The 21,144-nt window shown below is 46.4% G+C and overlaps 1 protein-coding gene across 5 annotated transcripts in view; it reads right to left on the reverse strand.

Moving 5' to 3' along the window:
• Ada2b (Transcriptional adapter 2B) overlaps positions 1-21,144 on the reverse strand; it is a 37,924-nt gene that overhangs the window by 12,007 nt on the left and 4,773 nt on the right. For 3 of the 5 annotated variants that reach the window (XR_010570042.1, XM_065453607.1, XM_065453608.2), the window contains 10 exons: positions 20,535-20,635; positions 17,042-17,082; positions 15,356-15,406; positions 14,487-14,543; positions 14,144-14,247; positions 9,081-9,328; positions 8,105-8,184; positions 5,841-5,912; positions 4,583-4,647; positions 3,931-3,986 (listed from right to left, as the gene is read on the reverse strand). Coding sequence is in view for 3 of the 5 variants with exons in the window: in XM_065453607.1 (XP_065309679.1) it covers positions 3,931-3,986; positions 4,583-4,647; positions 5,841-5,912; positions 8,105-8,184; positions 9,081-9,328; positions 14,144-14,247; positions 14,487-14,543; positions 15,356-15,406; positions 17,042-17,082; positions 20,535-20,635 (875 nt within the window). In the remaining 2 variants the exon portion in view is untranslated. Of the gene's footprint in view, positions 1-3,930; positions 4,003-4,582; positions 4,648-5,840; positions 5,913-8,104; positions 8,185-9,080; positions 9,329-14,143; positions 14,248-14,486; positions 14,544-15,355; positions 15,407-17,041; positions 17,083-20,534; positions 20,636-21,144 lie in introns of all 5 variants that reach the window. The other 2 variants (XR_010570041.2, XM_065453609.1) reach the window with 1 other exon arrangement.

Here is a 21,144-nt window from a genome sequence, read left to right on the forward strand (position 1 = left end):
CATTGACTCCTATGGGCAGCTGACGGGGAACTGAGAATTATTCGTTGAACCGGACATTTCGTTGAAGCGGCGTTCGTTGTAGCGGGGTTCGACTGTATATGTATATGCCACGCCTTGTTATGTGACATGCTGTATATGCGTGTTATCTTGCCACACCATACTATCCCTAACTTTGCTCACGCCTTGTCTCACAATCTTGACAAAGCCATTCCTCGGAATTTTGAGAATGACAGACCACAAACAAATGTCATGAAACAAAACACTGACAGCGCATGCCTTTTACGGTAAATCTTCTCAGACTGAAATATTAAAAGTGCGAAACAATAACAGAAACCTGAAAATGATGTAAATATTTTGGCGCGGCCGTGCACTAGATCTGGGATCGGCCCACACAAGAGGCCACGTTTCTGCGAGAACGCTCGCCTTCGTGCATAGCTTTCGCCGCCAGCGTTTCCTGGTAAACATCACGGTTACATAAGCTGCAGTTGCCGGAAAGCATGAGAAGCAGTCGGGGATCTTTGAATGCTACCGTGTTCCACTCTTAAAGGCGAAGCTTAAGCCTCCGCCAAATTTTGTAGCAGAAGATATGCACTTTGGAGCAGCTGGGCAAAGTTTAATGCGAGTGAAATAGTACAGGCAGATTGAGGATTATGAAAATGTGAAGTTAGATACTCACTGGGACAAATAAAGGTGACCAAGAAATAAAAGGAAAATAATGTACTGCTTTATGCGGATGGCGCCCGCTGTATGTTCATGGGCTTTGTTTAAGCTTGTCACACTTTTTCCCCTCTTCGTGCCCAAATAACTTATGTTTCATGAACGTATGTTTGTTAACCCTTTCGCTGTCGGACCTTTCTGGCCGTGACGCACCCCCAGTGTCGGCTTGGTTTCAGGGAACGAGCATAACAGGGAATGAACATAGCAATTTATTTTTGATTATGATTGGTATACAAATAACATAGTCAATGCAATATGCACATTTCAGTGTTCTGCAGCTGTTGTTAGTAAACATCATCATCATCACCATCATCATCAGCCTGACTAACATCCGTTCAACAACATCCGAATCTGACTATGCAGAACTCATCTCTTCCTCGCATGAGACGCTGTCCGAGTCCAAATACAAGCTTGGCTCGTATTCTGAATCGGAAGAGCCACCGCTACGATGAGCAGACGAAGGTCCCGCGCGCCTCAGCTATCCGAAAGTAACCGCGCGCAGGAAGGATGCGCTTTCAGTCGCCAGCACAACAGAGAGAAATGGGATGTTGTGTGATCAAGAAGACAGAGGGAGATGGAAAAAGGCTAAAACAAAGTTCGAAGGGCTTTATGTCTACTGCTGCAAGTCGGAAGCGACGGTGCGGCGAGGTAGCGAAAGCAGCAATCGAGTCACTCTTTTCGGAGAGGCAACGACGCGTGCGCCTGAACTTGACGCGCTGTAGCAAACATACCAACAGAAGAAAAATTAAAACCTTCAAACTAGCAGAGATGGCAGGACAACCCTTGAACCCATAACTACACGCGCGCGACGGATGATCCAGCGAACGCGGAGCCACCGCGCCACTCAGCGAAGAGAAAGGGGGGAGTGGCAGTCGCACCGTACTCTTCAATACATGTACTAGCACAGGTCGGGGTGAAAATACGAACTTGTAGAAAGAGTCAACAGATGGCGTGGCCAGTTTAAGAGCGCCAGCTTTGCGCTCAGGCGCGAAATTTTGAACGCACGATAGAGAACGTACCGGTACGTCAGTGGGGGGGAAGCGTGATGACGTACCGGTACGTCGTTGACAGCGAAAGGGTTAACTTACTTACTCAATGAGGTTGCAATGGTTGTGGAGGAGGTCAAGAAATTGCTGATAACAGCACTTTAAAGCCTGACATCAAATGTGCATGAAATTTAAAATGAAGTAGAACCTCGCTGATACAATCCCGTTTTGTATGGCTTCCCAGCGCCAATGTTCGCTATCGAGAACACACACACACACAAAAAAAAACACAAACTAAGAACTAAAAATAACGTCCCCTTTTTATCGGTTAATACAGTTTGTTCAGTGCATCGCCAAACTGCTATCGTATGATACGTTTCCAAGCCGCTAGGTCGTATGCGAACAAGAAAAGGCACAAGACAGACGCTATCGACATCAGTAGGCACCTGCCACAGCAGCTTTCCCGCAGTACTTGTCCGCCCGTGTCATGTGTAAATACCGTCATGCACTCAGTTTCCTCTTCCGGTACCAGCAAATCCTGCTTGCAGGTCGACGCGCATCGCATTCCCAGCTATCTCCAGCAACTCTACTGTGATGACCACCTTCGCCTATCTGTTTCACGGTGCCTGTGGCGTAGTGCCATTGGAAACGTTCTGCACGCTTGTAATAAGCGATAACCCAAACGCGCCACTGGTCCCTGCTACAGGCAGCACTCGAGCGTCGTGTTTTGTCCTGGCGGCATTGTATTGTGGAATCGCCCACCAGCTCGACGCGTGGCTCATGCTGCAACAATCCTTGCCGAGTGAAACCGTTGAGACTCCCTGCCAAAATGCCCCGCCCAAAGAAGCTGCTGACCCAGTCCAAATATGAGGAGCGCAAACGTATGCTTGCCAAAGCCGTGAAAAACGACAACAGGCGTCTTGGCTCGTGTCTCATGCTGCAACAATTCGCACAATGCTTTGTGTCATGTACACGTCAACTACAGCAGAGTCAAATTTTTATTCATTTCAGATTGTACGCTTTCCCGATTAGTTATGTCCTTCCCAAAAACTTGTAAACGAGATTCTACTGATTACCACGTGACAACACATCCTCACACCTCCTACATCAGTGGTCTAATACATAAACCACGTCATCTGGTACTTTGGGCATTTTACACACATGCGAACCATGGCTTCTTGTTTGACAAAGACTGAAGATGAGCAACAAAAGCTGCAGACGGTTAGAAAAAGAGTGCAGCCACTCATTCCAAATTTATTTACGGGCTTTGAGCGACTGCTGCTATCCCTGGCTGCCAGACACATTGTCACAGCATTAATTTTTCTCTTTACAGGCTTTCTTTTTTGTCTGAAAGAAAAAAATGAGAAGAGGCCTACACAAAGCTAAAGTTGCTTTAATTGCTGTTATCGGTCATTTCTCAACATCCAAGGACTATACGGCTGCCAAATAATCTTGCACAGAGATTAGCGGTATCGCCACAAGCCCTATAGAACCAATACCAATTAGTTTGGATGTTGAACAATGGTTTATTGAATTTTTCGCACTCAATCTGTGCAACTTGCATCATGATCATCATTGCCACAAATGCAGTTTGTTGTTTGAGACTCTCCAAATGGGACTTCGGAAGCCAATTGGGGACCCCCGATCAGGCCCGGGAAATTTCAATAGCCCGTGGGGCCCTGGAAGAGGAGCTCCACCCACAATAACCGAGCAGTTATTTCATTGAGTTGCCTCTCCCTCTCTTTCTCTCGTTTGTATTTTCGCCTGCTGTTTACAACCACCATTTTCCCGCTAAGGTCGAGTAAAAGCATGACTGAAACCGAAACTTTAGATCCCAGGCTGCTGTTCTGCAGTGGCAGAAGTCTAACCTAATTTGGCATGATGTAGTCAGGCAGAGATCCCAATTTGAGTGACGACCGTGGTTGCCGGAAGGGATCTGTGACTAGTAAGTTTCACAAGGGCAAGCAGGTCACCTGTCACCACGCCGCACTACCATCCCGGCGACCAAATGGGGTGCATGGGAGAAGGAGATTAACATCACACGCATGGTGTTCGCCATTAATCGACCAAGATTTACCAATATGGGACACAAGCGAATGCTAAAACGTATGAATATAGCTAAACTAATAATGAACGGGCAGTGGCGGGCACTGCCCATGGAAAGCAGCATGCATTGCCCAAACATCTACCCCATGGGCACCATGGGTGAAGAGAGAACAATACTCACTCGTATTTTTTTGATGCCGTTGAGATGGGCTTTTTGTGAACGGAGCTGGCGGGTGCCTGCGTTGAGAGCAAACTGATTCGGCATGAGCGCCCCTCCTCCTTTGACTAGTTTCACGGCACACGCACAGGCACGTCAAGCAATGCAAGGCTAAGCAACAAGCTCATGCCAAGGCAATGATGCAGCTGGTGATCTTCTCACACCGACGGCAACAGAAACCAAAAGGTACCACCAGAACCGCGCAACGTTGCGTTGTCATTCACTGATTCAATTTTTGTTAATTCAATTTTGTTGTTAATTTGATCCCGACCAAAGGACTCGGGTCAGCACTCACACATTTCTACAAGCCAAAACTGTCGTCATTTCAATCCTGAAATCGACCCCGACTGGATAACTTGAACTTGACCGGTTGGCATGAACATGCCTGACCCAAATGGCGACATCCATGGTCTGTCTTGGTAGTGATAGGGGGTCAGTGAATGCATCCTAGAAAAGTTGCCTCCCATCGAAAACGCCCAATTTTGGCCTGCCCCAGGGAGGTCTTCCAAGTGAAAACTGTAACCCACAGTGAACGACCACCATTTGCAGTTTGGAGGCACCAGTGCTCTGCCGCATGCAGCCCATCTGCGAGCAACGGATGAGAGGTGACACTTACAGACTTCTTTTTCGCTTCCTTGCGTTTTTCCCGGCGATGCCTCGCAACGTCGAATTCTGAGCATTCTGAAAAAGAAAAGAAACGAGCACAGGCTGTAAGTCAGGGAGTTTTGTTCTTGCTTTCCAAGCTACAACCCCCCCAGACACAAATCACCACAGACAACAGAGCCAATGCCACTAAAGGTTTGTAGAACAAACTGCTCGCAAACGGTGAAATTTCAAGAGATCACTCCTCCAAAACAGAGCTGAAACTTGACAGACCCTCCAAAACAGTGGCAAAGCTTGTCAGTTTTCATTTGAGTTATGAAAATTTATGATGCCAAAAATTAAATCCCGGGGTTTCACATGCCAAAACCACCATCTGATTATGAATCAGATGAAAGGGGGTTAACCGAGGGGCTCGATTCTTATTACATCATATCATGAGAAGCCAACAAAGACACCAAGGTCAACATAGGGGAAATTACTTGTACTTACTAAATGAATTAAAGCAATGATAAATTAATGGCAATGAAAGTGGATGAAAAAACAACTTGCCGCAGGTGAGAAACGATCCCACGTCTTCACCACATTACGCGTGCAATGCTCTAAACAATTGAGCTACCGCAGCACGGTTTCCCCATCCACTTTCTTGGCTACTTATGTGTTACTACTAGAACTAACTTTGGGAGTGTTAGCCAGCGCCACCACTAGCACACCCCCCCGCCATTCCACCTTGCCTCTTGCGTGCGCTTCATCGCGGTACTGCAAGCTCACTCCCCTCCCCCTCTTTCCCTTTGCTTGCGTGGGAAGGCATCACTCTAGAAGCCACCATCTTTATTTCACACCCTCGCACACTTTCACTCACACCTAAAGTACAAACAGTGCGGGGCGCAATAGGATCTTATCGCAATCAGTCTTTATACGGAACAAGATGCGGCTTCGACTTCGGTGGTTGCTCTTGTTGCACTGCACGCGATTTGAGAGGTGCATTTGCAAGCAGCCGTTTGCAATTCATTCATTTGACTGTCTGCGTCTGCAGAAGTTTCCATTTATCGTCTCGGCATTCCTTTGCAGCAGAAGAGAAATTTTGTTATATTGAAATAGCATACAAATATACTGCGTTGTATTGAGGTTGCAATTATATGGTGTTCTATGGACAAAGGGGTAATGACAAGTTAAATACTTGGTTTGTTGAGAATTTTGTTATATTGAAGTTCGTTATGGCGAGGTTTAACTGTACATCACTTTAAATATCACTCCCCCAGTGTAGTGCTTACCATCCAGCTTGGTGATGCCATTCCGCCTATACCTCAGCAGCTCCTTGATTCTGGCTTTGAGCTCTTTTTCCCCTGAAACAGACATTGCACGCACAATATAGGTTCCATCCAGAGGCAATGCTGTGGCCCAAAAGAATTGTGTCATTTAATAAACTGAAGCAGCACGCTGCTGCTCAACACTGCACTTGCCCAGGCTGTAGGAAGACTGTGATTGAGAAAGGTTTGCTTTCAAAACCTATCCCTTTAAGCATGCAGTCAAACACACATCACACAGCCATGCAAACGGGAAGCATTCTCGAATGGAACCTTGCTTACTTAATGGCACCGGTGCAGTCATAATTCCAACGAAAGCACACAAGTGCACACTGACGAGAGTGCACCCAAGTAGCAATGGGTGGCAATGAACACGGGCCAGCAGCAACAGACTCGGCTGTTACAGCAACTACAGCAGTGGGACAGTTTGTGTTTTCAGCCACCCAACAAGGCTTGACAAGACTACTCGAGAGACTTGGGAGCATAGCCTCCAGCATTTTTCTTCAATGAGTGAACAGTGACGCCAAACACCAGTGAGAATGGTCACTTAGAGGACGCCACTTTCAAAAGAAGTTGATTGCAATTTCACGGAACACCGGCTGGGTCAGGCCAACCGTCTTTCCCCTCGTGTGATGCAGAAGCAAAGGAGCAGTGGCAGCACGCAGCAAAAGTTGTCCATACTCTGGCGACAACATGGCTAAGATGTCTGGCAACACGACGCTGCGGCAGGGGTCACTGGCTCCGATCTATGTTAAAATCACTGGGCAGACACTGTAAGCATACACAGTGGCTACTTTGAGGACTAGCCCACAACGTAAGCCCTGACTTCACACTGTGGACCAGACCACAGCCCTTGTAGTAAGTACTCGTAATAACCTATTTGTCATTTGTGTTCTGTGGCGTTGTGCAAGAGCACCGAGCTCGCGACCGAGTTCTGTGGTTGACAACACGTCAAGTTTTGCATCTTTTCCCTTTAAATATGGCTGTAATTTACGCCTTTGTTTATACCTTTCAGGTCGCAGGCATCATAATTTCTTTTCTCTTCAAAAACGCAGGTATTATACCCCTGTCAAGCGAGCAAGTTAAGTGCACTCGGTTTTAAGTGCGCTTTCCAAAATCTAAACATTGCAAGCGGAGCGTACTCGTGGAGGAGTGCACTCCGGTTGGAGTGCACTCACGGAACACACTTGGCTGGTCGAGTGCATAGCCTCACCGCTAGTGGTTTCAACAAAACAAAATGTAATGCATAGAAAAAGGACACAGAATCAAGAGGGGGGAACTTTGGGCTAGTTGGCCCGACATGTTTAAGAAGGAAAAGAACCGCGACTTCAGACTTCTTTGTCTTGCGTCTCGTCCGAAGTCGCGGTTCATTTCCTCTTTAAACATAAAGGACACAGAAGTTTATTCTAGCTGTTGAACAGCTTTTAACAAAATAATCAGAACAGAACTTGCTGATATTCTGTTCTAGCAGGATCACATGCCACCTCGTCGCCCGCCACCATCTTGTTCTGGATTGGCTAAGCATTCGTCTTGGTCAGCCTTCACTTGTAATACTCTAATGATAAAAATACTTTTGTTTTCGTTGAGTAAATATAGATTAAGATTGTTTTTTGTTTTTTTTTAGTGCGAGTGCACCGACTTCCCGTTTAGCACCGTGTAGCCTAAAGTGTCACTCATGCTCCCAAAGTGCACTTCCCGTAAGTGCATTTAACTTGCCCGCTTGACAAGGATATTAGGCTAGGTTAGGTTAGGTTGGGGCTGGTCCCCAGTACAGGTACTCCTACATACAGGAGCCTATATGTGGACCATTTGCTAGGTCATCGTGCCGGAGAGCGAGGCTTCTCCTCCTAGCATTGCCTGCTCAGCGAACTAAGCCCAGTCACCACACCGACAAATGCAGTGAACAGCGCACTATGCTGACTGGTGAGAACGAAGTACAAAGGAAGCACTACAGCCAAGCCAACACAAAGAAGCGTCTGTCTAGATAAAAAAAGTAACAGACTTCGCCACCGCTACCACGAAGAAACAAAGGCAAGGACGAGTGGCAACTGTACGCGCTCTAGAGTTCAATATATCCAATACCATGTTCGGTTAGGCTGTAGACGTTACACTAGCAAGGTTCTCGGAATCCTGATGGTTCAACGCACGACACCTTTCACTCTAGTGTAATTCCGTATAATTGGCTTCCACCGCGCAACAAGAGCCAGCAATGAGCTCAAAGGCCAACTCACTCTCGAGGTTCTCCAGGAGCTGGTCGTGCTCCGTGGCCGACTGGAACTGGCAGAATATGCGCATCTTCTCCTGGAGCTCTCTGCACAGCAGCACGAGAAAACAGCAACAACACGGGTCAAGAGTTGCTACGTGACACTGCCAGAGACGCCCATCTACGTCCCTTGGCTCTAAGAGGCTAAGAAACAACAATACAGTATCGGGGAGGGGTGGGGCGGTGGGACATGTAGTAGACATGTACATTTTGGCTGCTGCTGTTTGGCTGGGCTGGGGTACAAGCGAAGAGGAGGTAGGCAACCTTAGCCAGTCTCCTTCTAGCTGACACAGCTCCAGCCGATCAGCAGTGGCCAAATTGGACAGTCGACCAGGTGGACTCTTACAGAATGCCCCAGCTCAAATTAGTGTGCACTACGTACTGAGGGCTGCATAATTAGGACTGTCGGTTTACACGACTCCTCAAGCTAAACCAAAGACTCGCTCAACTGCAAAATTTCGCACAGAGATATCATTTTGCGGTGGGTTCAACTTAATACCATGTCTACGTGCATTACACACCTTTTCAGCTATACATACGACCTTCAATAACAAATATTTAGCTTTAGATGCCATGCACAAGCAGAAATAAGCTTGGCACAGAAAACGCACCGACAAGCAACACATTGTTTTTGGACCACAGTGTCGACTTCAGTGTCGCCGATTTTGCCTGCTTCAGGAAGTTGTCATTACATACGTGTTCATTGCGATTGCCCATCTTCCATCTTTTCACCGTCTAAAGACTTCCAACGAAAAGTTCGAGGACCAGGGGACGAAACTCTTTTGGAACTAGTTCTTACTAAAACCTGGTGCAGTGTTTGTAAAGTCGTAAAGACAGTCCAAATTTGTAAACGTTACAGAAAATTCTCGAGAGTTGGCAGGTCCGAAGCCAATGTATCTGGACTATGCCAAAGCTTTCTGCTGATGACCAACCGTCCCACTCACTTGTCAGCCTCACGGGCAGGCTTCTTCCCTCGGGACACCGGGCTTGCCTTGGAGGCTGGCCGGCCCGTGTGGCAGAATTGCTCAAGCAGGCGGTAGTCCCGCACTAGCCCTTTGCGGCGCAGTCGTTCCCGTAGCCGCCTCGAGTACATGTCCACCTGAGCCAGCTTCAGGGCCACCTCCAACTCGTCCTCATCGGGGCCGCCCATCGACAGCTGGCTGATCAGGGACTCTGCCTCGTTGTCATACTCCTGCAGTGCATAAAACCGAGAAGGAGGCGACGTCACTTTAATTACCATGTTTACTGCGACCTAAGTAACATCAGACGTTCCCCTCTCAGGGGCTTTTCTGCAATTCATAGGTAATGGCGCTGCTAGATATGAACACAAAAACATTTTTTGTTACTTCCGATTTGATGCATCGTGGTGCCATGTCTTTGCAGCTAGGAAGATTCAATAAAGCACAACTTTCTAGTGACTCACAATGCACAAAAAAAAAAAAAATCCATGACATTGTTTCACAGGCATCCTAAAGGGGAACACGAGTCTTGGGAGGCTACAAGTTGCTAAACAATCAACTTTTTAGAATTGACATTTTTGAAACCTCTAACTCTCTTTGCACGAATCTGTTAAGTTTCTCACCTCATGTATTGATATTTTTGCAAAAAAATCAATTTACACTATGCCTGTGAGGTAAATATGAGCCAGTGAGTAAACGTGCTACAATGACCTTTTTTCCACAACGCACACACGCCGTTGTGCATGTGTTATCATGGACACCTTGGTTTCATTTAAAAAAGCAGCCACTCATCATCAATTTCCCATCACCAGTGACTGCCCTTGCTCATTCCTTTCAGGAAAAAAGAGTGCCTTGCTGGCGTTTGCAAAGTGCAAGATGATATGCGACGGTGAAGTGAAAATAGACAAAGGTGAGCGGTAGTAAAGCCTTGATGCTGCTTGTGCATGCAAACTGCAGCAAGACATCAGCATGAGTTCACCATGCATCCATGCAGGTAAACCATTTACCGTGAGATAACTCGTTTACCATGAGATAATTATTCGTTTACCGTGAATTTGCTCACTGCACATGCTATGAAAGTGACTGGCCATTGGCAAATGCTGCTAAGTGATGCGTTTTCAAGTACAGCCGACTTTCACTAATTCGACCCAGACAAAACCAAACAAATTGATCGAATTAAAGATGCCGAAAAAAAAAAAAAACGCAAGTACACTGCTGATTCATGGGGAAGTACTTGCCCGAGCTAACACACCTCCCAATCAAAAGCATGCCAACTTTCCATGCGTCCAAAGCAGTATATCTGTGTTATAAAGCATATGAAGGCCGTGAAGGCAGTTTTGGCTTTGTGCCCGATTGCACCGCGCAGGCAATTTTCTACCCAACTAAAAAAAAAGAAAATGCACGTTAGAATGAAGTAAATACTGCAATAAGGCATTGCAAGCTGTCATTATAGCTTGAAAATATTTCTAAAACAATCAGAATATAGCCATTTTTGATGGGAGATTACGTGTGTTCAACGCAGAGTCCACTGAAAATAGGGAGACCTGTGTTTCGAAAAAATTAAAATGAGTTTTTTTGGTCACTTGAGTTCCTGGGAGAGACACTTCATGGCCTAGAACAGCTACAGTCATAGCTATTTTTTAACATAAAGCCTGATCTGTAGATCAGGTAATGCCGGGAGCACGTTTTATTTAATTTCCTGCCAATAAATTTCTAAAATTTCGTTTCTTTTTCTTCTTCTCAGTATCCATGGTACAAACAGCGGACCTTGATCATCTGCACAATTGCTCACTACAATTTCATTTGAAAACTGCTTCCAGCGCTGCATTTATTGCATATCCTAGCATCTATTTATGCCATAATGTTGGCTTTCCACTGAGCACCTTTTTCCCCATTGTCTCCAGAAACAACATAGCTGCAGCTTCATCTATCTCCTGAACTAACTAAGAAATTTAATAAAATTCTGGGGTTTTACGTGCCAAAACCAAGCTACAATCACGAAGCACGCAGTAGCGAGGGGCTCCAAGTTAATTTTGACTGCCTGGCATTCTTTACCGTGCAAGGATTACATGGGCATTTTTGCATTTCGCCCCTATCACAATGTGGCCGCCACGCTAGAGTTTTGATCCCGCACCCTCAAGCTGAGCAGTGCAATGTCATAACCACTACGCCACCACGGCAGGTATCTCTTGAACTAATTGACCCATCAGAAAAATAACTGTGTATTTGAAATCAGCTTGAAAAACTAAACAAGCCTGTGGAATTTGGTCAAGACATGCTGCGCTGCTATTGGACACTGCAGTTCTACGTCATGAGAGATGAAATGCAGCATCCAAAGTCATAAAAATACAAGTTTGGGGTAAACTAATTTTGATTGCATTTCAAAGTCTTGCAACCGATAATTTTGGTTAGTGTAAGCTGTCGTAATTTTGCTTTTACTTCTTTACCATATGGAGAACAGATCAAGCTGCAAAAACGGTGACCTTTTTGACCTTAATAAAGTTATATCGTGTTTTTCTACAAACCTTCACTTCCTAAGTGCGCGTGTTGTTGCATTTATGCAATCGCCTTTCATCACTGGCACTCGCTCATGTAACATGCATTATGAACTTGCCCAGCAGTGTACCCTTCTTATTCAGAAATGTGTTGCAGGGCCCTTAGGGACGAAAGGAAAAAAGAAAGAAAAGTGGGAAACACAAGAAAAACTACAATTTTATTATGTATGCAAAACAATTCTGCCAGTCATAGAACAAGCAGCACATCATACATAAAATATCTGTCAAAAGGCAAAGCTTATTAGGAAAAAAAAAAGATGTTTAGAGGTAATGAAGGCAGGCTTTATTGCATACACAAGAGCTTCATTGCACACATTAACAGCCACTGTAAATTGACACTTCCAAACACAAATGCACAAAAGTAGCTATAATTTGCGGAAACCAAACACAGAAGGCCTCTGACTGAGAAAGAATGTTTTGTGGCACTTCACTCCTCGAAATCCTTGCCAGAGTGAAATGCACGAAAACACTGTACCATGCACAAGTCTATGCAACAATAAGGCAACCGCATTCTTGTTTCCCACCCACATCACTTGATCTTTCTGCAAATAATGCAATGCCATGTCGGTGTACTTCTTTTCTGTAGGAAGCAAGCAGTCTAGGAAACGTCACGCCAAGGGCCTCATCAAAGAGTGGTTGGAAACGGCTCATGCTGCCGGAGCTAACCTGTCCATCGCCTCTACCAACGTCAGCCAAATTCCAGATGACTGACAAAATTTCCCCTCACTGCGTAAAATACAAATGTGTTATAAATTGGAAGAATGTGTTGTGCTTAGAAAAGTAAGAACACTCCTGCCTTTTCTGTGGAGAGCTAAACACTTTCCATTTCAGCACCTCTCTAACACCATTTCTTTTTTTTTTTTTCTCGCTTCAAACTTTAGCATTACCCTTCAGTGAGGTTTGGTCATTAGGTTGGCATTTGTCACAGTACAGTGCTTCCCGATTAGCTAAATACAAATGCGTAATCCATTTCTGTGTACTTTTAATATCTTTAGAAATTGGTACAGTCTATGCTCGTTACAACGGACCTGCGTACAACAGACTTTCGGATATAGTGGACCATATTTCAACCTTAGTTTGCTCTGCCTATTTTACTAATGCAACGAAGTTCTCTTTTAACGGACCACGCTACTACGAAGTATGGGCTACAGAGGACGAAATTAGCGGCAATTTTTGTCAAAATCGGGCACATAAAATGGGACTTTTGCAGTGTTGACATGAGCTGACAACCAACAAGCGAGGGTCAGCCAACAATTGCGGCTCAATGTTGCGTGCGTGATGGAGGAAGGTGGGGCAAAAGTGCCATTTTCGTTCGTGCGCGAGGCACGGAGGGGGGGGGGGGAGCAAGGAAAGGGGGTTTTACTCCGTCGGCTGCTGCTTACGGCGCACTCGCACGGGCGCTGTATGTTGAAAGCGATCTGCAATACGGATAAAGTGCAACCCAGAGACGATAGCTTTGTATGCGCTGTGCTTTCTAGGTTCAGTTCGCGTTGAAGCGAGAGGTCGCACGAAGGTAACTTCGTTCACTGCTGCTGCTGCGCTTGCTCACACCAGCGCTTTGACAGCGAGTGTCCGCGCTCATCGAGTGCGAGGTGTTCACGTTTACCTGTATGCACGTGACACTGTGCTTGTTAATTTACTAAGCGAATGTTTACAACTTTATACAGCCGATAAAACTACTATCCTTACTTCGCATAGCTCTCCACTAATTTGCTATTGCAATCGATGCTTCGCCTCTCAGGTGAAATTCGACCGTTTCGGTTTGTTTATTTTTTACTTTAGACGTTTGTCACTCACTCTTTGCGATAACGTTGTTACACATCGCGACCGAAGTTTCGGAAGTGAGGTGTTTCGGATATCACGGAGATTTTTTGTGGGATCGTTAGGGTCCGTTGTAATGAGAGTCGATTGTATTTAAATGTCAGACTTCCAAGTCCGTGTTTTTGTTAAGTCCTAAATTTTATGCCCATGCAATCTGGAAGGACAAGGGAATACAAAATAACCAACACTTCCTTTTAAGCTCAGCTATAACAAAAGCTGCAATCTTATAACGCATAGTGCAAATAGTAGAAAAATTTGTAACCAACGAAAATGTACTGGATAAGATATGGCCTACAACACACCCATACAAAAGATAGCATGACATTCTTCCGACAGCCTTTTGTCTGAAAGAAAGTTTTCTCGCCCCACACTGCCGAAAGAGGAGCCCCGCAAGCCCAACAAATGCCTGCAAAATAAAGCTGTCATGTCGCGAAGACAGCAGCCAAACCGTAGGGGACAACGAATTTAATACGGCAAGCCCTTTGTTGGGCAAAAGCCTGAGCTCGTGAAATGAAGAAAAACTTGGAGGAAGCGAGAGCGTCGAGAACGATGGGGTAGACACGTGGCCCCTATTTGCGCTGCATCATTGTCTGTTCGAGACAAAGCAAGTCAACGTCAAGCGGCGCCAACCCGACGGGTTGATAACTGACAGATCGCCGCCAACCCACTCACCCGCTCGTAGTCGTCCCGACAGGGCATGTAGCCAAGCTCCTGCTGCTCGGTGGATGTGATGTCCACTGTGGCCACCGGACTGCTCAGGCTTGGCGACAGCGGCCCTGTGGGGCAACAAGTGGCAAATGCCTCGCTGTCCAACTCGAACACAAGTTTGTATATACACGCGCTGGCCAATCCCATTCTCTCATTTCAGTGACATCACAGCAGAGCAGAACTTGCGGGTTTCCAGAAAGCGTTGCCAATGTGGCCCCGGTTTCAACATTCACACAGCGCAGCTTTTGTCTGTATGTAATCCATGAACTGAGCCACCAAAATAGCACGACCCACGTAATCGACCCACCTCCTTCAGGCACTGTGTGATCCTTGATTTGAGTCGACACATCTGTGGACCATGTCGCTGGAAAAGGAAAGGGGAGAAAAAAATGTGCAATGCAGGTGACAGCAGACAATGTAGATGCCAACTCTTGAGAACAAAACAAGTACAGCAAAATCCTGCTAATTCAACCCTTGGTAGTTAAAGTGACACTAAAAAACAAAAGAATGAGTTTATGCTGGTAGAAGCATCCTTCGAAAATTACATGGCCATTCAATATTTCGATTACTACAGAGGAAAGTGAAGGCCTTTTTTTAGATTTTTTTTCACCCGAATTACAGCCCCAATACATCAGTTTGATATAGATTTCAATATTTTCCTTGCATTCGGCCTTGTTTACCTTGCCCCGAGCATCACCGGCCTCGCACACCTTTCTCCTGTCTCACTTCCACCTCTAAGACACCGGTGCAGTCAACTTGTGTGTCGGAGGGGTGGAAGGGAGACGAAAAAGAGAGGGGGGCCGTAGTGGAGGACTCCGGAAATTTTGACCACCTGGGGTTCTTCTTTGGGGGGTTGGTCAAGGTACAAACACAACACTTCTTATCAGAGTTGTCCTCCAGCCCTCTACTGGCATGCCTTGTCACAGCCAACTAGGCAAAAGCATGGCTTTCAGGACTGCTTTCTTTTTTTTGTGCGACGGAGCTGTCACAAAAAATGGTGGACACCATCCATCACTCCACTAGCACATATTTCTCTCCGAGTTCAACGCATGTTGTGTACACGAGCAGGGTCGCACTAACATCTGGTGACCAATACATACAATACAATACAATACAATACAATACAATACAGACATCTGGTGACCAATACAGACACCATAAGAGGCACAAACTCACCTCTCCCAATGTTTCCCTCAATGTAATGGCTGTTGTAGTGTTCTTGTACCTCTGTTGGAGGGAGAAGAAAAGGACAGACGTGAAGACAAGGTAGGCCATCCTTACACTGCTTCACATGACAGGAAAATGACCAGGGTGAAATTTTGAGACGCCCTCTGGCTTCTGTCTGCTGCTAATTTGAGTTGCACTTCACTCAATGCACCACAGGAAATGCAAGGGGACTTAATCAATGCGTTCGATGTTGATCTGGTTATTACTGAATGCTCTGACGTCATAAACTTGGAGCACACAATCAAAAGTACAGAAAGATGGGCTAGTCGGTATAGATGTTCTTCTTGGCTTTCTAGTTGAACCTGGACCTGAGAGTTGGTGCTTGGATTCACCACGTCTTTCCTCTCAGTCTTGCGTTTTCTTATGCGCTGCCATTACCGAAGAGAACTAGGAGCATGCAATGCCACAGTCACTGAGCAGCAGCTAACGGTATGCAAGAAGTGCCATGTGATGCTCGTGTTAAGAAATAATATTTGCGGGTCTGCATGCTCCCCTCAGGTAATTGTAATATGATCCTACCATTCAAAGATTACCTTTCAGACCCACATGACTACAACTTAAGGTCATCTATCGGTCATGACAATACGAAGGGCAGGCAATGAGCATGGACACATACACAAAAAAGTGTCATTGAAGTGTTATTGCCTTAAATGTTGTTTCCATTCGTGGGGTGCCACCCGAGCGAAGTTAATGGCATTTGCCTCGCCATTTATTTATTTGCTGCATTTGCCACAAATTATCAAGCCACGAAATGCATGATCTCAACAGGATAGCCTGCGTAATATGGCATACATAAAACAGTACTGCTGCAGCCCACTGATCGGCACAATGGTTTAGCAGAGGCGTAGAAGTGCTGCTGTTAACTGCTAAATTAAATTCTAGATTCCGCTTACCACCATCTGATTCAAGCATGCCGTGGTGGGAGTATCCATATAAAATTTCGACCACTTGGGGTTCTTTAATGTGCACCGAGATCTAAGTATGTGAGAGTTCTTGCATTTCACCCGCACTGAAAAGTGGCCACTGTGGCCGGGATTCAAACCTGTGCCCTCAAGTGCAGCAGCACAACATCATAGCCACTGGGCCACCGCGACTGGTGTTAACAGCTGTGTTCAGCAAACACCTTCAGGTCGACAGTGTCAACCTCAATGCAGCAAATACAATTTTTCTTCTCGATTTTACGATAAAGGATTGGCCGTGAAAGAAAGCCACAAGCTCAGGCTGACCACACTAGCTAAAATATTGTTTTTAAGACAGTCTCAAACTGCAAACGCATGCTTTTTTAAGTTAGCACTAGAGATGTTTTAGAAATTATCATCATCGCCATGTCAAATGACATAAAATTTGGCCAGCGGCTCTGAAAAAAATTTCATCAGGAAACTTCAGGCATTAAAAATTAAGTGTTAATATTACACGTCCCTGTGGCACAGGTATAGCTCCTCTCGACTTGTTTTTTTTCCCTGCTGAAATGAAGTGACAATGCGCAGCAAGTGAGGTTTGCTGCCGTGATTCTGCGGAATGCGAGGAAGGGTTAACACCGAAAAGAAGTGTCAGTGGGCGCATGCGTCCATTACGCAAAGTAATTGACCTCAAGACCATCAATACCAGTAAGAAATTTTAGAGCTCTCGTCATACCTTCACAGCTTCGAGCCGGCAGGCACTGAGACACATCCTCCCTGCAAAGAAATAAATAAAAATACCTGGAATCTTCTGTCGAGATTGCAACTCTGTTAATGCCAAGCCACACACATCAAATAAAAAAAAATATTCCAGTCTTAATGTCCCAAAACTGCACATTGTATTATGAGACATTGTAGTGTAGGCACCCAAATTAATTTTCACCGCCTGCCAGACACAAGCAATTTTTTTGCATTCTGTTCTCATCAGAAGGCAGACGCAGCGGCTGAGAGCCAAGTATTTTAATACAGTAAAACCTCGTTAAACCGTACCCGCTTAAACAGTAGTTTCGGTTTAAAAGTAGTAAAGTCAATTCCCCAACTCAGCGGCCATTGGACATAATGTATTTTGTATCCGCATAAACCGTACCAGCTTATTGCGTACGCATTGGTTAAAACGTAGCGTTTCCACTTTTCGTCACGCAATCACAGTGGTGCGTCGTCTCCATCGGGTGGCCCGGCAGAACAACAAGCCTCAGAGATCGGTACAACGGCCTCCAAGCGCACTGTGCGTTTCCATGTGAAGCCGCATCAACATCAACATCATTTCGACGCCGCATGGACGCCGTGCCAGAGAGCGCTGTGGCGTCGTGCAAGCGAGAACTCGCGTCATGCCGAAGCTAGGATAAAAAAGACGCAGGGTGCTCAGCATAGCAGAAAAATTAGACATCGTCCGCGCTACCGAACGTGACACGAAGAAGTCGGCGCTGGCCCGCGACATGGATCTGCTGTTGACTACAGTGTGTGGCATTTGGAATGCGAAGTTGCTCGGCAGCGCTGCTGCGACCGCGAAGAGATGTCGGCTACGAGGTTCGACTTTTCACCATCGTTGCCGCTGTTGTTGCCGAAGTGTCAACTAGCGACAGTGATGATGATGACACGGAAAGCGACAGCACAGGCTATTCAGGCCCAACAGTGGCAGAAGCTGCGCGTTACGTCAGCCTCATGAATGCGATCGTCGCAAGGAGAACAGGGCCGCGATAACGTAACTATTCCAAACGGAAAGTTTTCCGAACTCCGGCACCCGGCAATGAAAAAGGTGCCCTGGGACTTATGCAGCACTACTGCGCGCGTGCACGGAGAATATGTAACGCTAATGAGGAATCTGCCGTGCGAGTGTTTGCCGAGAAGAGGGGGCTGGCTGAGAAGCTGGCACGCAGCTTCAGTAAGTTTGAGGCCGCTGTCGTCGTGCTAGGCCGCCGTGACATCAAACGAAAATAACACTTACGTCCCGCGAAGTGAATAAATACTGCATGTTTTTTCCCCTTTCATCGCACTCTCTTTGAGTTGCGTTTTCAACAGGTAAGTGGGCGATCTCATGCTATTTCGCTTAAACAGTACTACCGTTTAGTACATACTTTTTCCGAGCTCCGACCGACTACGGTTTAACGAGGTTTCACTGTAACAGCAATATGTATGACGTTTTGAAACTGCAAGAGCATGGGGCTCACTGTCAAAAGTTTCCAGAAGAACGTTGCTCAGTGTAGTCTTACACAAATTCCTGCTTCAATCACAGAACTTTTTGAACCACTGCAATAATGTTCTATGCCAATATAAAGCATAAGCGCTTCATTTTGGAAATATTACAACACACTTCCAGATACAGTAAAACCTCGTTAAACCGTACCCGCTTAAACAGTAGTTTCATTTTAAATGTAGTAAAGTCAAATCCCCAACTCAGCGGGCATTGAACATAATGTGTTTTGTGTCGGCATAAACCATACCAGCTTATTGCGTACGTGTCGGTTAACACGTACTGTTTTCACTTTTCGTCACACAAACACGGTGGTGCGTCGTCTCCATCAGGCCGCCCGGCAGAACAAGTCTCAGAGATCGGAATGGTCTCCAAGCGCCCTGTGCGTGAAGCCGCATCAACATCAACATCATTTCGGCACCATGCCAGAGAGAGTTGTGGCGTCGTGTAAGTGAGGACTTGAGTCATGCCGAAGCTCGGATAAAAAGACGCCGGGTGTTCAGCATAGAAGAAAACTTAGACATTGTCCGTGCTGTCGAACGTGACACGAACAGGGAGGGCTCTCTCACTTTTCAGTTTTGGATAAGTGAGCGGTGCGGACGTTGCGCGCATGCATCATCAGGCTCTGTGCGAGACTGTCTCACGAGGCTTGGGAGCGGGGCACAGGAATGGACGAACATGATTGTTTGAATGCACCACCGCTTGTGTGACCATACACGCAAACACCTAGGCATTTGTGTCCGGCATGAAAAGGAACACATTCGCTCGCTATGCGAGCGCAGTTTGTCACGTGCCCATGGGCATGTACTGTGGACAGTAATTCAGCTAGCAGGCATCAGTGTATGAAAGGTGCAATAAATGCCCTTGCGACTGTTTGCACTACTGTCTTGTTGTGAGCCCCCATCTGGCTGCCCAACGTGGACCTCTCGGGGCATCAAATGATGGCTTGGACAGTTTTGCTCGGTTTGAGACAACCTTTGTTTGAACCGAAGCGTAGGCCTAGCGTGGATTTTGCTCGCTAGCATCAGTGGCATGCTTTTTTGAGCGAGGCGACGGTTGCAGTAGCGCGTTTCAGCTTTTGAACATGCTAACCATTTTCACAAGTGTTTCAAAAAACATTCATCAGTACGAGAGCCACGTGGTCTGCATCCTGGGAGAGAGGCTTAGTGCCCGCAGAGCATTGGCAAGCCTGAAGCAAGCAAGCCTGAAGCGAGCAAGCCTGAAGTGAGCGAGCACAGAAGCCACGTGGGTGGTCTGAGTTTCTTATGTAAATAGCTTCTTCTATCACTCCGATTCTGGAAGTCGCGGCTCTGGGAGCCAGGTGGCCACGGGCTGCGGGTGCCGTTGTGGGCTGTTTAGTATTGCAGTCTGGAACTGGTCGCTCCGACACTGTCTGGGACGGTGGGTGCCGTGAACTCAGATGCTGTATGCACCGAGCGGGTAGGATCACCTCACGGTGACAACAGTGGGGTTAGTAGGGCACGACAGGGAGTAAGCTTCCTTTGGCATGGGGTCGGTGAACAGTGCAGACGCTCTGCGCGTGCGCCAACCTGCTTTGCAGGACCGTCCTGTGGGAAGCCTAGGAGCAAGACATCAGAGGCATTGGTGTCTAGCATGGTGCGAACCGATTTGCTTGCTATCTGGTCGCAGCTAGTCAGACTTCCTTGATTTGTCACGTGCCCATCAGCATGTTCTGTGGATAGCAATTCAGCTAGCAGGCATTAGTGTATGTAAGGTGCAATAAATGCCCTTGGCACTGTGTTGCACTACCGTGTTGTTCCTTTATCCAAAGAGCATGGGTGAGACCCCACACATGCCATGGGTTTACATTGCCAAGCTGCCAATGCACTGCTCGTTTTAATTCGGATACCACCCACCGAGCAGCACCGACAAGACAAGAGACTTCACGTTGCCAATTAATACGACCACAAGACCCAACAATTAGGTGCAAAGAAGCAACTAAGAAAGGCAGACGCACCAGTTGCCGAAGCCGTACTGCTCGATGGCCTCCAGAAGCACCAGCTCTTCCTTCGCCTTCCAGTTGCAGGGCGCTTGGAAGATGGGGAAGTTGCCACAGTCCTGAAACAGTGGTGATACCAATTAAAAAAGCTGCACTCGACACAATGAGAAAGAGAAAGCAGCAGGCAGCACATTTCGTGCAAGATGGGCCAACCACTCGGAAATGCAGGCAAGCTCACTATAGAAGCACATCAGCTGTTGAGGAACTTAGAGGGAAAGTAAAAAAGAAATGCTAGGTCACTAAGGCTGGAGCCAACATTCCGACAAGGGAGCAAGTCCTCTTGTCACAACGTAGGACAGTGGCCATTGTTGATTATGCGAGGTTGTACTGAATGAGAAAGTTATGTGCTTTACAACCTTAGCAACGTCATCAGTGAATAACCACACTATGTCATTGAAGAGCTTGCAAGGATCTCTTGGACAATCAGATTTATTGTGCGCACACGTTGCTCAGAATCAGATACCGCGTTATAAGCTTTGTTTATGGGCAAAATAATTCACCATGCACAGGTACAAGTGCGTATATGTATAAAAATAAAAGAACAGAAATGTAACAAAATTTCAATCAG

The sequence above is a fragment of the Dermacentor albipictus genome, chromosome 7 (genome assembly GCF_038994185.2).
Source record: "Dermacentor albipictus isolate Rhodes 1998 colony chromosome 7, USDA_Dalb.pri_finalv2, whole genome shotgun sequence".
NCBI classification, from domain to species: Eukaryota; Metazoa; Arthropoda; class Arachnida; order Ixodida; family Ixodidae; genus Dermacentor; species Dermacentor albipictus.